This window comes from Cricetulus griseus, chromosome 2, assembly GCF_003668045.3.
Source record: "Cricetulus griseus strain 17A/GY chromosome 2, alternate assembly CriGri-PICRH-1.0, whole genome shotgun sequence".
Classification (NCBI taxonomy): domain Eukaryota; kingdom Metazoa; phylum Chordata; class Mammalia; order Rodentia; family Cricetidae; genus Cricetulus; species Cricetulus griseus.
The window spans coordinates 365,544,801-365,559,920 of record NC_048595.1 but is presented as its reverse complement, the minus strand read 5'-3'; the positions used below and the strand labels follow the sequence as shown (position 1 = coordinate 365,559,920).

Here is a 15,120-nt window from a genome sequence, read left to right as displayed (position 1 = left end):
TATCCAGTTTTTAATGATACAATTCTCTTTCAAGGGAAGGAAAATAGATAGCAACTAACCCCATAGAATCTAAACAATAGAACAAATGAAAATGGGGATAGAATTAGCCTAAGCTTAATGTACATGCACACATACTTGCACACATGGATTCTTAGCAAAAATCCAGTGGATTATAATTTATTTGAGTGGCAACCATGTCATCATAGGCAAGAAGATGTATTTATAGATTTGCTATGGCTTGTTATCTGTAGCTTGACTGATCCCAAGAGGTCAGTCATAGGGAGTTCTCTCCCCTCTGGTTGTGCCCATGGCTACCATGCTAGACAAGTTGTTACCAGTTATTTTGGCCTACCATCTGGTGTTACGTAAGTTTTATTTGTCTGATAGAAACCTAATTAGGATTGGTTCTTGCATCACTAACCGTAATTCTTTTATCTTTCCCAATCCAGCATTTAGGAGAATACTTACTTCGCTCTATTCTCTCAGAGCTAAAGATTCAGAAGACATCTCTAGATCACAGTTACATCCATGCACTGTGCAGAGTATATGTGGGCATTTGTCGGCAACTTGGAGACTTGGAAAGAGCTCGCTTGTTCTGTTATAGCCTTCTGAAAGAAGGTGTGTTCAGGTTGCAGCACTTGTATTGAAAACCTGCTGTTTCATTTTCACCCTACACTTGACTTCTGTCTTTTCAGCTGGTTGTGTCTTTAAAATTAATGTTTTTTCATCTCTGTGAGTTTGAGGCCAGGTTGGTCTAGAAATACTGTCTCAAACAAAAAGTTTTGATCTATTGAAGGGCTTAAGTGACTTTAACTATACCTAACCATACTAGTTTTCAACTGAATGTGCTTAGACTTTCTCTTTGTATGTAGGTTGTCTCTTGTTTACTTTATTCCTGTGTTGCAAAATAACGGGAATCCTTGATCAGTGACCCTCCATATTGCTGTGTTCCTGGCTAACGACAGTAATGGTCAGATGGGTCTGTAGCCTCATGAAATGCTCACTGGACCTTAGTGATGAAAAGGAGATGGAGGAGCAGGGCTGTCCTCACTTCACTTCCCCTTTACTGCAGCCTCCTCAGTCTCAATTGTGGGTCCAGATTAGGAGACCTGGGTGACAGCAAACCATTAGAGCTCATAAACAGGGCAAGGTAGGAACAGAGCACAGTGCTGTTCCAAGAGGTCGGCATCAGTGTGCGCACAGTGTTTGTGTTCACTGATTTGTTCAGTTATCCATCAGGGGACACATGCCAGGTGGCCATGAAAGGGCTGAAGACCTGGTAACACAGGGACTCATAGGTGGGCAGCAGAGAGGAGAGGATGTGGTTATGCCAAGTCCCATGGATTTCTTTCTTTCTTACTCAGTTTCAGGCTTTGTTCTGACAAATGCCTGTCTGTCAGTGTTCGTTTTGTGACTTTACAGGTGTCCTTCATCATTTTCTGTCGCATCTTCTCCTGTTGTGGTTGTGATGCTTGCCTTCCTTCCCTTTAAAAGGAGATAGATCGCTTTATTCCCACTCTGTCTCCCGTTATATTGTATAGTCTAAAAGGACAGAAAAACGCACTGTTTACAGCCATTAACCACTTGTTGTGTAACTGGGTTGTATTTGATAATCTCGTCAGGACTAAGGGAAACTATGGACTCACTATGACAGGAGCAAGCACCAGAAGGACAGGTGTACACAGCAACACATCAAAATAGTGCATCAAGTTTATTCCCAACCCCCTCAGCCTTTTACTGTCAGTACTAACAGGCAAAGTAGAAGAAAACTTTAGTCAGGCACGCCTTTGTGACAAAACTTCTCACGCTAACTGCATCGGAAAACTGGTTTTGTTTGTAAAACTAAGACACTCATTTCATGACGTACTGAGGAGTTGCACTTGTAGGTCATATTCAACAGAGATGCAGACTTGAGGACACAGATATTTATGACATGTTAATTCATAATAGCCTGAATTGGAAACAAATGTCTGTCGACGGGTGACTGCACAGATGAGCATATGAGTAACTGAACACTACGTAGTTGTGCAAGTGAACGGACAACGACTCTTGCACGCAGCCCATGGGTGGATCTCAGTTTTGTTGAGTTTTGTCAAAGAGAGAGGGAGAAAACACAGCACAGTAAAGCAGTATTACCTATTTGATTTGTAGTGGTAGTAAACAGATTTGGGATTCTCCATCTGGGAAGGAGGTACTCCCTAAGAGTAAACATTACTGTTTGTAAAAGAAAAGCCTGGAGAGTGGAAGAATTTGTGGCAAAATAATTACATGTATAAAAAAGTCCTTGTTAGAAACTTGGTTACATTTTAAACCTTGTACAATACTATAAAGCGTAATATGAGAAGGTTGTATTGGCCAGGGGGAAGGGCTCCATCAAAGAAGAGAAGTTAACATCCTGCCTCCGGATTTCTTCAGGCTCAGAATTTTCCCATTTGATACACAATATTATACAATATTACAAGACAGCTCATTTCCACACAGCTGTAGCCATTTGTTTATGTTTAAAGGTTTAAAGTCTAAGAAAACAGTATGCCAAGCCAGACATGGCCTCTCACTCCTAAAGTCCCAGCACTTGGGAGATTGAGGTGAGAGTGTGCTGCCAGCTTGCAGCCAGTCAGAACTACAGAATGAGACCCATCTCAAAATAAAAGAAAACTCAAATACTCAAGATGGAGAGAAAGAAAGAAGGGGTTTTGAGACATTGAAGACCCCCACTCACTATCCACTCACAAGCCTGTTGGCTGCTGGTACCTTGTGAGGCACCTGTGAAGTAAAACCCATGCCTAGTTTTAAATCACTGTCCTAGGTGAGACATAAAGGCTCTTTTTATCCTCTCTTTCTTACAGATTTTCCAGAATCTGAGAAGTTGACTCTATTCATTGCCAACATGTGGCGTGAAGTGTTTCTCTCCCAGTCAGCCATTAGTCAAGCGATGCAGCTGGTTGCCAGGCAGCGTGCCAGAGGCGAGGTTCTGAACTGCCTGAGAGCGTTCCTCAGCTGGGAAAAGGTATACTTTGTGTTTGATGTCTTTTCTGCAGTACGTGTAGGATGAACATAGATGTTACTGTGCAGCTTTGTGTTTGCTTTTGTTCAAATTCTTGAGCATTTTTAAAAGATGATATTTACTTATTTATGTTTGTGTGTCACGTCCATGCCTGCCTCGGGTCAACCTCAGCAGTCTGTTCTCTCCCCACACTGTTAGCCTAATTTTATGCAGTTTATTCATTAAGTATTCATGACATGCCAGGAAAAATTTCCAGGCCTCCAAAATATATGAAGTTTGTTTGTTATGTTAATTTATGACAGATGAAACCCATGGGTCTGTAATCTGAGGAGACAGGGACTGTACTCTTGTGGAAACCTGAGAAGTGTCAGTAGCTCACAAATGTCCAAGCTCAGGCTTTGCTCTGTTGATCTGAGCCTGGGTTTGCCCCCAGGACCTGCTTGCAGTGCTGGTGGGATGCTGGGCAGTTTAACCTTGTTGGTAGTTACTTGATTCACACAGTCCCCTGCGGTCCCACCCGGGCCTTTGAGGGAAAGGAAATTTTTCTCCACAAAAAGACAAATGTGAATGTTCATAGAAACAAAACTGGGTACAATCTAATATGCCCTTGTGGAAGTAAGCGGCCCTCAGTCAGAGATGTGTTCGTGTGACTTATTACTCATCAGGGAGAGGGGTACTTAAGCTGCTCACATAGTTGAGAACACAAAGCTCAGAATGCTGGTCTCAAAAGTGAAGGAAGCTACCATCATCACCCAGCAGTTTGCGGAAAGGGTAGATTGATCAACATTTGTAGAAAGCAGCAGAGTCTATAGGAGTTTAAATGTTAGTCCACATTTAATAACCTTAGCTCCTGGTTGCACTGACTTCAGTCTGCTTCTGTCTGGAGTGCAGTTCAGCTCTTCTCTGGTGGGGGTGGTGGCTCCAGTAGCTGTGGTTGTGACTACTCATGTCTAGTTCAAACTCAGGCTGCTTCAAAGTCACTCTTAAGGTAAATAGCAGTCCGCTAGATGCTTGTTACACTCTCAGATTGCTAGCACCCTAAGACGTTGCTTTTTAATGTGTTTATTTCTGTCTGCTAGAACGCTCCTATAGATGTTGGAATCGTGGTTTCTAAGCTGCTTTTGACCATACAGCTATGCCCCAAAACAGAATTTCAGGCGAGTGAAGAGTTTGGTGAAGACCTCAGTGCAAACATTTGGGAGTACATATTTGCTATTGATCTCCTCTGTTGCCACCAGAGGTGGATTTGGACACATGATAACATCATAAGGTGAGCAGCTTTGCTGATTTAAAGAAACACTGGGTTAAGGGAAGGTAACCTGTTCATGCTGGAGTGGGACTTAGTTGTGGTTCTTTCTTACACAAGGCACTTGAAGTACAACTAATGTATTATTATAGGAGTTAACAAAAGTACCCCTAGAATGTCTGAATTCCGTTAAATCCCTCTGCCTTGTTTTTCTGTATGCTGCTAGCTACCTTTCATCACTCCCAATAGTCTCCCCAAAAGAAGTGCCTCAGCATGGGGCCCTATGTTCCCTTTTCCCTCCTCAGAAGGTCATCAACACACAGCACCTCAGCAAATATGAGCCAAGGAAGTGTCACAGTTGTCACCCTCATTCACTGATGGGCCAGAAAAGAAACTCAGGGGAACAGACAGCAGTGTGTAGATGAGGCGCTAGCGGCTCTTCGCTAGGAAAGAGTAGGTGCTGGTCTGTGCTTCTGGCTCTAGCCATGCCCCATCCCTTGAGAGGAGAACATTATTCCCCAATTTAAAATAAAAAAAAAAATATATTCTTTTTGAACAATTTGGCTGAGAAAGCCTGGTTTAAAGGAGGATATGACATTAAACCACTCACCACACAGTTGGTGGCTCATGTCTTTGAAATAGTTGGTTTCTGTGAGAGTTACTTTTGCAAGGAGCTGTCTGCAGGAGAAACTTGTTTTCACTCTCCTGATCCCAGGAAAGATGGACTTCTGTCTCACAGTGAAAACTGGCAGCGGGTCTGTTTTAGAGTGGGTGCTTGTGTGTGAGGATGTCTTTGTACAGACATATGGAGAAACATGTCATTGTCAGTCCTATGTAGGGAAATGACAGCTGTGCCTAGTGCCTGTCTGTGACTCCTCAGGTGAGCTCGGGGAGGCAGGTCATTCTTTCCCAGATACAGAAGGACCAGAGCTGGCACTTGTCAAGATGCTCTGTCCTTGTCCTCGTCCTCTAAGTGACTCCATCCAGATCCTGCTCATCACTGTGTCATGTCATCTACATCTGTAAACAGATGGCGGGAGGGCGCTGGGAAGAAAAGCCAGAATTACAGGAGCAGTTCTGTGGGATTGTCTGGTACTGTCTGCACAGTGACGGGCTTGTATCTTGTCGTGTTGTTTCTAGTAAGGAGCTGTGGCCTGTAATGGATAAGTGGATCAAATACAGGAAAGGCCATTCTAACATCGCATACACCCCGGATGTTATTGTCGCATCTGTGCTGAGACTGATTGGTAAGTTTCTGTTTGACTGCCTTTGCCACCCTTGTTCTTGTTAGGATCTTGGTGAGGACCAAGAGTACACTAAGAGTGTATGTTGACTACACTAAGAGTGTACATTGGCTTTAAAGCGCCCCGGCATGACTACAGTCACACTGTCAGAATGGTGGGTTTGTGCTTCACCACCCTCCTTACTCTTTCTCACATTACACCTAGTCCTCTAGTGCCTCTGTCACCGCTCCATGGTAGTGTGTTTGACATATAATTCTAGAGATGATGCTGGCACATGCACAGAGGTTCATAAATTGCTACCAAGTATTCTGTAGTCTTGTTCCATGTGGACCAGCAAGATGACATAGTGGGCAAAGGCACTAGCCACCAAGCCTGAGGGCTTCCATTTGGGCCTCAGGGGTCACAAGCTTGCATACCTTCCTCTAAGCTAACCCAACTGTAGATGTCTAAGAAGAGTCACTTCAGATTATTAGAGAAATGAAAGTTGCTGTTGGAGAATGCTATGAGACCCAGACTCTCCTCACTGTAAACTCTAGTGAGACCCTTACCTTTACTTACTTTTTTCATCTTTGCCTGACCTGTGGCAGCCTGCTGTCCACTCCTTCCAGATCACCAGTAATGCTCTCTGTTCATTAACAACCCTCATATTTTGTTTGACCTGTGGGTGTCTTCCTTCCATCTGAGGGACAAAAACCAAAGCCACCCTGATTTGTTCAAAGAGCCCTTTGGCTAAATAAAGTTCAAAGGCAATTCTGTTGACAATAATGTTACCCTATGAGAATGTGCTATGTGAATAAAACTTATAAGGACATAGTAGGAAATACAATGTCCCTGCTGATTGTCACTGTGTCTACAAAAGTCTTTCTTCCTCATGAACTTCATGCACCAGTTAGCAATGCTGTGCTTAGAACATTTATAAAATATCTAAGACAGAACATATCTTCCTGGGAAATAAGTAAAACTATGTGTGTTTTATGTTACTTAGTAGGAGAACAGGAGAAGCAATGACATTCAAAGACTAGATATTCATGAGCCCCCAAATCAAAGGATGGACAGGCACAGGCTTGGAGATCCCAGGCACACTCCATATGGCACAGTCTCAGACTGCTTTGCTGAGTTTCTTGGTTAGTGACTATTTCTCTCCTAGATCAGGAGGAAGATGGTAGTGAGAAGGGCCTGTGCTGGCAAATGAGCCATCAGGTAGCGTGCATATGCCTGGGGCCAGTCCTGGTGAAGCTGCTCATGGATTCGAGAGACTGCTCTGCTGTGGACTAACTGCTGAAAGTGGCAAGCTTTTTGAGAGTTTACAGAAAGAGGAAAGCATTTAAGCTAGTCAGTATATGTTGACCTGGGTGGTTCACACAGAGGAGAAAGCGCGTTTGCTGGTACAGTGAGAGCAGGAATACTGTCTTTTCACTGTGGTCTGTTTATAAAGCTCATATATGTCTGTGGTAGTTCCCCTAAAATGTGACATTATGATGCCACACTTTATGTGCACACCCAAGTACTCAAGTGTGTGTGTGTGTGTGTATACCTCTGTGCATATATGCTTGTAGAGGTCAGAGGACACCTCAGGTGTCATATCTGGCATGTCATCTACTTTGTGGGGTTTGTTTATTTTACTTTGGGGTTTTTGAGACATTGTCTCTTACTGGACTGAAATTCACTAAATTATCTAGGTTACCTGACTATCAAGATCCAGTGATTCAGTACTGGGGTTACAATACTCTTAACTTTTGACGTGAGTTTTGGAATCAGACTGAGCCATCTTTCCAACCTGAAACCACACTTGGAAATGGGAATTGTGATATTCTTGATACAGTGATTATGTTGTTTGTTTGTCCTGCAGTGAGAGGGGTAAGCAGGTGGAGTACTGCTCTGGTGCTTCTCCCGCTGGGCAGCACAGACTCCCAGGGAAGCTTGTCTAGGAAAAGCGGAAATGTCGAAACTGCTCTTAGCAGGACAGCAGGCCCTTGGGGTTAGATGTCACTGAATACTTCCAGAGCAGCTACTACTTATATCACAAAAGCACTTTGCACTAAATGTAACTCAGGAAGAACATGCTGGAACTTTATCTCACAGCCAGAATAAAGATAATTGGAGAGACAAAACTCCATTTGTACTTTTGTGAAATTAAGGCTTGTTTATTTTTTAAATCTTAAAGTCCCTGGCTTACAAGAGATAGAGTGATTTAGAGTAATAAATGTATTCTTAAATAATTGATAATTACTACAATTGCTATGGACAAGAATTATTCATTATTATTACAGAGCTGACAATGCCATATAATGGCAATACATAAATATATAATATGGACTTTGAAGGATGGGTAGCCATCTTCAGTCCAGATTGTGTTCTATAATGAAAAACAAGCTTTCTGTCAGTGTGTAACATTTTGGTATGGTAAGTACTAAATGAGCAATAAACGTGGCTGTTAGCCAGCAGCCATATTCAGTTATTAAGTAGGATTGGCTCCAGCACACCTTACCAGTATCATGTTGGAGATGATCCAAGAAAGTGAGGGAGGACCTGATGTACCAAGGTGCTGCAGGTGTCTTGGCAGAGGTGATGCCTGCATAAGCTGAGCCTTGGACAGGGCCACTGACTGAGGGTGGCAGAGCCAAGGCAGAAGTGTGGGTGAGAAGCAAAGAAAAAACAGCAGCTTCACCTTAGGGGAGGGGGCCAGCCCAGCCCACTCTGGGGGAGGGTCTTCCCCTTAGTTAATGAGTCATTTCAGGATAAACACCCAACAGACTCACCCAGAGTTTACCTTGTTGATTCTACAGCCAGTCTAATTGACCGCCACATTAAACCATTATGACATTTGTAATTAAAGATAATGGTACTTCTGAAACAAAGCTAGTGGGCATGGATGGCAGTGCCTGGAGTCTTTTCTTAGATCCTCGGTAGGAAACAGCACTTTCTCATCCTGTGTTCTGCATATAGTGTGCTGTGTTGTTTGGGGTGAGCAAAAGTAACTCTTAGTGGGGCAGTGGTGGTGACACCTTACTACCAGCAGTCCGGAGGCAGATGCAGCAGATCTCTGAGTTCTAGGTCCAGGAGACAGCCAGGGCTACACAGAAAGCCTCTGTCTCAAAGAAACAAAACAGAAAACGAAGTGAGTCTTGTATAGAAATCTAATTGTTGAAAGTGAAGAGTGTTGCAATGCTACTTTGAGTATTTCTAGGTGTCCCTCCTTGGTTTCCTTGAGATGGGGTCCTGCTTATGAAACCTGAAATCCAGGTAGAGAAACCCATTCGCCCACTTTCAGTTTTGTGATTGGCAGTGTTCACCTGGGAAACAGCGGGTTATGTCACCAATACATAGAACACACATACAAGGTCATGCTTAGAGGGGGACGTAAGTAGTAGAGAGCTCCCAGGCTAAGATGGCTGATGGAAGTTGTTGGTTCAAAGCTCCCATGTTACCATTGCCCATGGCATTAACTTCCTTCAAGGTGCAGCTTTTTATTAGAAAACTTAGCTCCCTCTACCAATGGCTCTGGTTTGTCAGTGAACATGGCATGTGACAGGGTGCCTGGCTACACTCACAACTCACCTTTGGACACACTTTTCATAACATCTGTGTGCTCGGTGTGCTGTGTTTTGCATGCACTCCTGTGACTTCCCATGTCACCCATGTGTGCACCACAATCAAGGTTGGGAGTGAGTAGCTGTGCTCGCTCCATCAAGCACATTATCTGGTGAGGTTGTCGTAAGTACTGGCTGGGAAGAGTTGCCTCACTCATTGAGACCCCACTATGGCTAATGGGGTGCTTTCTTGGCACCCTTGGGCCCTGCCTCAGTGTGGGGAGGAAACACAGAGCTTCCTTGCGTTGGTGACAGGCCTTCTGACTGTGGCTGCTGCTCTGCCGTCAGTCTGTCCGGGCAACCACAGCCTTCTCTGCTAACCTGGTGAAGTTATCTGTCTCACATTTTAAACTCTGTCTCTTCATTGCTCCCTGTCTCAGTTAGCAAAAGCAACTTGGAGAAGAAAGGGCTTGTTTTTTTGCTTAGGATTCCACATCATAGTTCATCGTTGAAGGAAGTCAGGACAGTAACCTAGGGGTAGGAACCACTGCAGAGGCCATGGAGGAGTGCTGCTTACTGGCTTGCTTAGTCTTTCTTAGAGAACCCAGGACCACCAGCTGGACCCTCCCACATCAATCACTTAGAAAGTGCCCTACAGGCTTGCCTACAGACCAACCTTACGAAGGCATTTATTTCTCAGTTGTGTTCTCTCTTCTCCATGACTTGGCTTATGTCAAGTTGACATAAAAGTAGTTAGCACACTCCCTAAGAAAGCAGCTGGTGTGTTGTGCTCACGCCTGGGTAAGCAGTGGTGAGCCATTCTCAGGATGCCTCCTGAATGGCAGGCTGCACCGTCCTGTGAGATCCGTGGCCTCGGCTGTCTCACTGAACATTGGCTCCTGCTACAGTCTAGGATCTCCTGGCTTACACTGCACCATATTAAATGAAAGAGAATGTGAATCTGCAGTTTCTAGGAAGCAATAACCAGCATGTACTAAAGCCTGCTTTCACTGTGTTTTGTTTCCCCAGGTCGGTTAGGCCAGTTGGGTTTGAAGGAAGGATTTCCAACTGCCGTAAAGAATATCAGCTCGGTTATTGGTATGTTCATACAACATGCTCAGGATGAAGGTAAGACCATGGCTTTCATGTCCAGAACACATATGCCAGTGCCCCTCCAACTGGAGCATCATGTGGTTTTGACTCTCATGGTGTGTTGTTTCTGTGAAAGTCTGTTTGTCCTGTTGAGCAGTGCTTCCTCCAAAGAAGGAACCCTGCTCCCCCACCTGGTGCCCTGCCATTCAGGAAACATCTTGAGAATGGCTCCCCACGTCTCACCCATGCATAAGCACAAAATGTCTGTTGGTTGTTTTTTTATATTTTTTTACCCTTGATCTTACTCTTTTGGGAGGCCCTCCACCTAGCTCCCAAGTAAATCACACACAGTCTTATTATTACTTATAAACACCCAGCCTTATCTTGGCTTGTTTTTGCCAGGTTTCCTTGACTTAAATTATCACCCTCTTGCCTCTGGGCTTTTTCCTTTTCTTGCTTCTGTTTATGTTACTTTTGCTGGCTGACTAGGTGGCTGGCCCCTGACATCCTCCTCCCCTTGTTCTAGCTTGCTTCCTCTCTTCAGACTTCTCCTCCTATTTATTCTCTCTGCCTGCCAGCCTTGTTTATCCTTTCTCATGCCTTGCTATTGGCCATTCAGGTCTTTATTAAACACTGGGGTGTTTTAGACAGGCAAAGAATCACAGCTTCACAGAGTTAAACAAATGCAGCATAAACAAAAGCAGCACATCTTTACATTGTTAAACAAATGTTCTGGAGCACAAACAAATGTAACACGCCTTAAAATAGTATTCCACAACTAACATCTGCTGCTTTGTTAAGTAATATGTTAGCCACTTTTATGTCAACTTGACACAAGCTAAGGTCATCTAAGAGGAGAGAGCCACAATTGCTAAAATGCCTGTGAGGCTTTCTGCTGGAGCTGTCCTCAGTGAAAGCCAGCACAGCTACATGGGGTGAGGGCCTGCAGCAGATGGGGCGCAGTGTGTTAGCCATTTATGGATCTCGTGGTGTGAAATTTGATGTCTTGCTCTTTTGGGGGAAGCTCACTCAGAGTAACACTTAGAATGGTGGGTCTGGTTTATGTTTTGAATGTTGAGTAGTCAAGGATCATGTAGTTAAACAGCTTCTCCCTAGATATGCAGACTGATGGCACTGGGCCTTGCCTATGGAAAACAGCCTGTAAGTGCTTACTCTGAGGCACTCTGACCAGGTAGTATGGCAGTGTCTATTGCTTCCATATGAAAATACTCTTGACAACAGTTTGGGCATATCTTGTCATACAAAAAGTATCAGGGTCATAGCTGATGAGTCATCTTGCAGCCTAGACCGTGTCACCTAGGAGGCGTATATCATGGGACATCACTGTGTGCATCCTCGACTCCCTGGAGCTATAAAGGCACAGTCCTCATTTCATACCCTACATCCCAGAGGGAAGAGTCAGGAATCAGCAGAGCCTGTTGGTGCAGGCTTGTGTGCTGCAGCATCTGGGAAGTCTCATAGGGTCACATGTGCATGTTTAAGGCTGGTATGAATGCCTTGTTTATACCTCACTGAGTCCTGGCCCCAAAGGAAGCGATATTCTATGTTTTTCTTGACTCTTCAGAAAGATCCTTTTAAAGCTTCAGTTTAGACACATGGATTTCTCTGGTGTATGCTTCCTGCTTTAGGAGTAGAGCCTTCTAGAACTGCCCTTGGCAGAGAGTGAGCATCACCCCATTCCAAAATCTGAAACTTTCTGAGCACTGACAAATACTATACCTGTAAAGTTCCATGCCACGAAACTGCTTAATACATGAAATTATTGAAATGCTGTGCTACGTTACCTGTGCTGTGTATAGAAGGCACATAGGACCGTAAAGGAATGTCACGGTTAGACCTGAGGATGGTTAGATCTGTGAGTGTGCATGTGAATGAGGGACACTCATCCTAAAACTATACTTTGCCTCTTTCCCTGCTTTGCTCATAGAAGGTAAAAGATAAGAGGTGTATGGTTAATAATGAACTTTGGCTCCTAAATAATTAAAATTTCAGTAAATTACATTAAATTATGGATTAATACATTATATTTTAAAAACTAGACTTTTGACAAGATAGGGATAATGGCTCTATGACTAAACTAGCTCTGACACACTGGCCTGGAGTCACAGTGGCCTTAGAGTCACACTGGTCTTTAGTCACAATGGCCTTGGAGTCACACTGATCTGGGGTCACACTGGCCTTGGAGTCACACTGATCTGGGGTCACACTGGCCTTAGAATGACACTGGCTTGCAGTCACATTGGTCTTAGAGTCACACTGGCCATGGAGTATCACTTGCCTAGAGTCATATTGGCATTAGAGTCACACTGGCCTAGAGTCACATTGACCTGCAATCACACTGGCCTTGGAGCCATAATGTCCTGGAGTCACACTGGCCTGGAATCATACTGGCATGGAATTCTACTGGCCTGGAGTTACACTGACTTTAGAGTCTCACTGGCCTTGAGTCACATTGGCCTGGATTCCCACTAGACTTGAAGTCACACTGGCCTTAGAGTCACATTGACCTTGTAGTCATATTGGCCTGGAGTTATAGTGGTCTGGATTCCTATTGACTTGAAGTTACACTGGTCTTAAAGTCACAGTAGCTTGGAGTCACACTGGCCTGGAGTTCTACTGCTTTGAAGTCATACTAGCCTGGAGTCACATATGCCTGGAGTCATACTGGCCTTAGATCACACTGGCCTGGAGTCACACTAGCCTGTAATTAATTACACTGGCCTTGGAGTCACACTGGCCTTGGAGTCACACTGGCCTTGGAGTCACACTGGCCTTAGAGTCACACTGGCTTGGCACCACACTGCCTAGAGTTACAGTGGCCTGTAGCCACACTAGCCCTGAGTCACCGTCTCATCTGCTGTCAGTATGGCACATGGATGGGCTTTAGTCTATTTTATCATGATTTTCATGTCTCTGTCCATTTAGAGACAATGCTGGAGGTTGTTTGAGTTTTGTGTTAGTTGGTTGTTTTGGGATTCATGTGTGTTTGCAGCTTCATGGGGACAGAGGAGCTCCAAAGTCCTTGTGACAGCCATTGCTCAGATGTGCAAAGAGTTCTTTTATTTTTCATTGTTAGACAGGTCTTGAATGAACTTTTTTAATAGAAGACATTTCATTGCTGGCAGAAAATAGTCTGTCTGAGTAGTGTCCTCCAGGTCTCACATTCTGAGATTCTGAGAAACAGATGTTCTCTTACAACTGATGTGAAATTTCTTTTCAGATATTCCATGGGGCGTGCAGCTTGCAGCTGTCTATGCCCTTTGTGACTTGAGTCCTAGCAATCCAGCAGAGATATCCAAGATCCTGGAAGCTTGGCGGACACAGACTTCCAACACTATTCCATCTGCAATCGTCAGCTGCCTGGAAGAGGTTGGCTCCCTTAGTGCTGATGGCTCAGCTGTCTCCACAAGCGCAGGAGACTCTGCACCCTGAGAGCCCGGGGCTCAGCTCCCTGAGATGGGAAGGTCATCAGAAGGTCATGGTCACTGTGCAGAGAAGTGCCCTGACACCTTTTGTTGTAAAGGATTAGTCTGCCTTCAGCTAACTGAGGTCCAACGGAGAAAAGCATAAAGCAGGTGACAGTGCAAGGCTCCCATTTGGACTGTATAGAGATGGCCAGTCTGAGGCAGCAGCAAAGTCCTGTGTGCTCTGTGCACAGGGACAGCTCTACAGGCTCTGCGCACAGGGACAGCTCTGCAGGCTCTGCATAGGGACAGCTCTGCAGGCTCTGTGTATATAAACAGCTCTACGGGCTCTGTGTACAGGGACAGCTCTGTGGGCTCTGTGTACAGGGACAGATCTGTGGGCTCTGTGTATATGGACAGCTCTACAGGCTCTGTGCACAGGGACAGCTCTACAGGCTCTGTGCACAGGGACAGCTCTACAGGCTCTGTGCACAGGGACAGCTCTACAGGCTCTGTGCACAGGGACAGCTCTACAGGCTCTGTGCACAGGGACAGCTCTACAGGCTCTGTGCACAGGGACAGCTCTACAGGCTCTGTGTACAGGGACAGCTCTACAGGCTCTGTGCACAGGGACAGCTCTACAGGCCCTGTGCACAGGGACAGCTCTACAGGCTCTGTGTATAGGGACAGCTCTACAGGCTCTGTGCACAGAGACAGCTCTGTACAGAGACAGCTCTACAGGCTCTGTGCACAGGGACAGCTCTACAGGCTCTGTGTATATGGACAGCTCTACAGGCTCTGTGCACAGGGACAGCTCTACAGGCTCTGTGTATAGGGACAGATCTGTGGACTCTGTGCACAGGGACAGCTCTATAGGCTCTGTGTATATGAACAGCTCTACAGGCTCTCTGCACAGGGACAGCTCTACAGGCTCTCTGCACAGAGACAGCTCTGTGTATAGGGACATCTCTACAGGCTCCGTGCACAGGGACAGCTCTACAGGCTCTCTGCACAGGGAACGCTCTGTGGGCTCTGTATAGGGACAGCTCTGCAGGCTCTGTATATAGGGACAGCTCTGCGGGCTCTGTGTAGGGGGACAGCTCTGTGGGCTCTGCATGGGGACAGCCCTGTGGGGGTATGTGCATACAGACAGTGCTATCTATGATGTGTTTCACATTGGATGATATTCCTTTCGGAATTTTTGTATTTGTATATAGAAATGGGTTTAATAACTCACTGTGATTCTGATTCGTCTTATTATCCATTATTTCTTAAAACTCTTGTATGTGTTTTTATAATAAAAAATAAAAGCAAGCCATATACACTGTTCTTCTGATTAGTTATGTGTAGAGCCAAATGGTTTTCTGTCGGCTTTGCTGATCATTTATAATTGATGGCTGTAACACCTGACAATTGTTCTGGTGACCCTGTTTATTAAGTAGCTTCCTTTGGAAGCTCTTTTTAGTAACTCCTCCTGCCTGTGCTGTGAACTGGAATGGGGTGCCCAATATGCCCTGTGTACACAGGGACAGCTCTGTGTATAGGGACAGCTCTACAAACTCTGCACAGGGACAACTCT

The 15,120-nt window shown here is 44.9% G+C and overlaps 1 protein-coding gene across 1 annotated transcript in view; it reads left to right on the top strand.

Annotated features, from left to right (window-relative positions):
* Ice1 (interactor of little elongation complex ELL subunit 1) overlaps positions 1-14,870 on the top strand; it is a 49,181-nt gene extending 34,311 nt beyond the window's left edge. The window contains exons 14-19 of the mRNA XM_027400124.2: positions 450-618; positions 2,847-3,007; positions 4,084-4,274; positions 5,391-5,497; positions 10,054-10,152; positions 13,358-14,870. Of these exons, the coding sequence (XP_027255925.1) occupies positions 450-618; positions 2,847-3,007; positions 4,084-4,274; positions 5,391-5,497; positions 10,054-10,152; positions 13,358-13,569 (939 nt within the window). The 3' untranslated portion in view covers positions 13,570-14,870. The remainder of the gene's footprint in view (positions 1-449; positions 619-2,846; positions 3,008-4,083; positions 4,275-5,390; positions 5,498-10,053; positions 10,153-13,357) is intronic.
* The last annotated feature ends 250 nt before the right edge of the window (positions 14,871-15,120 follow it).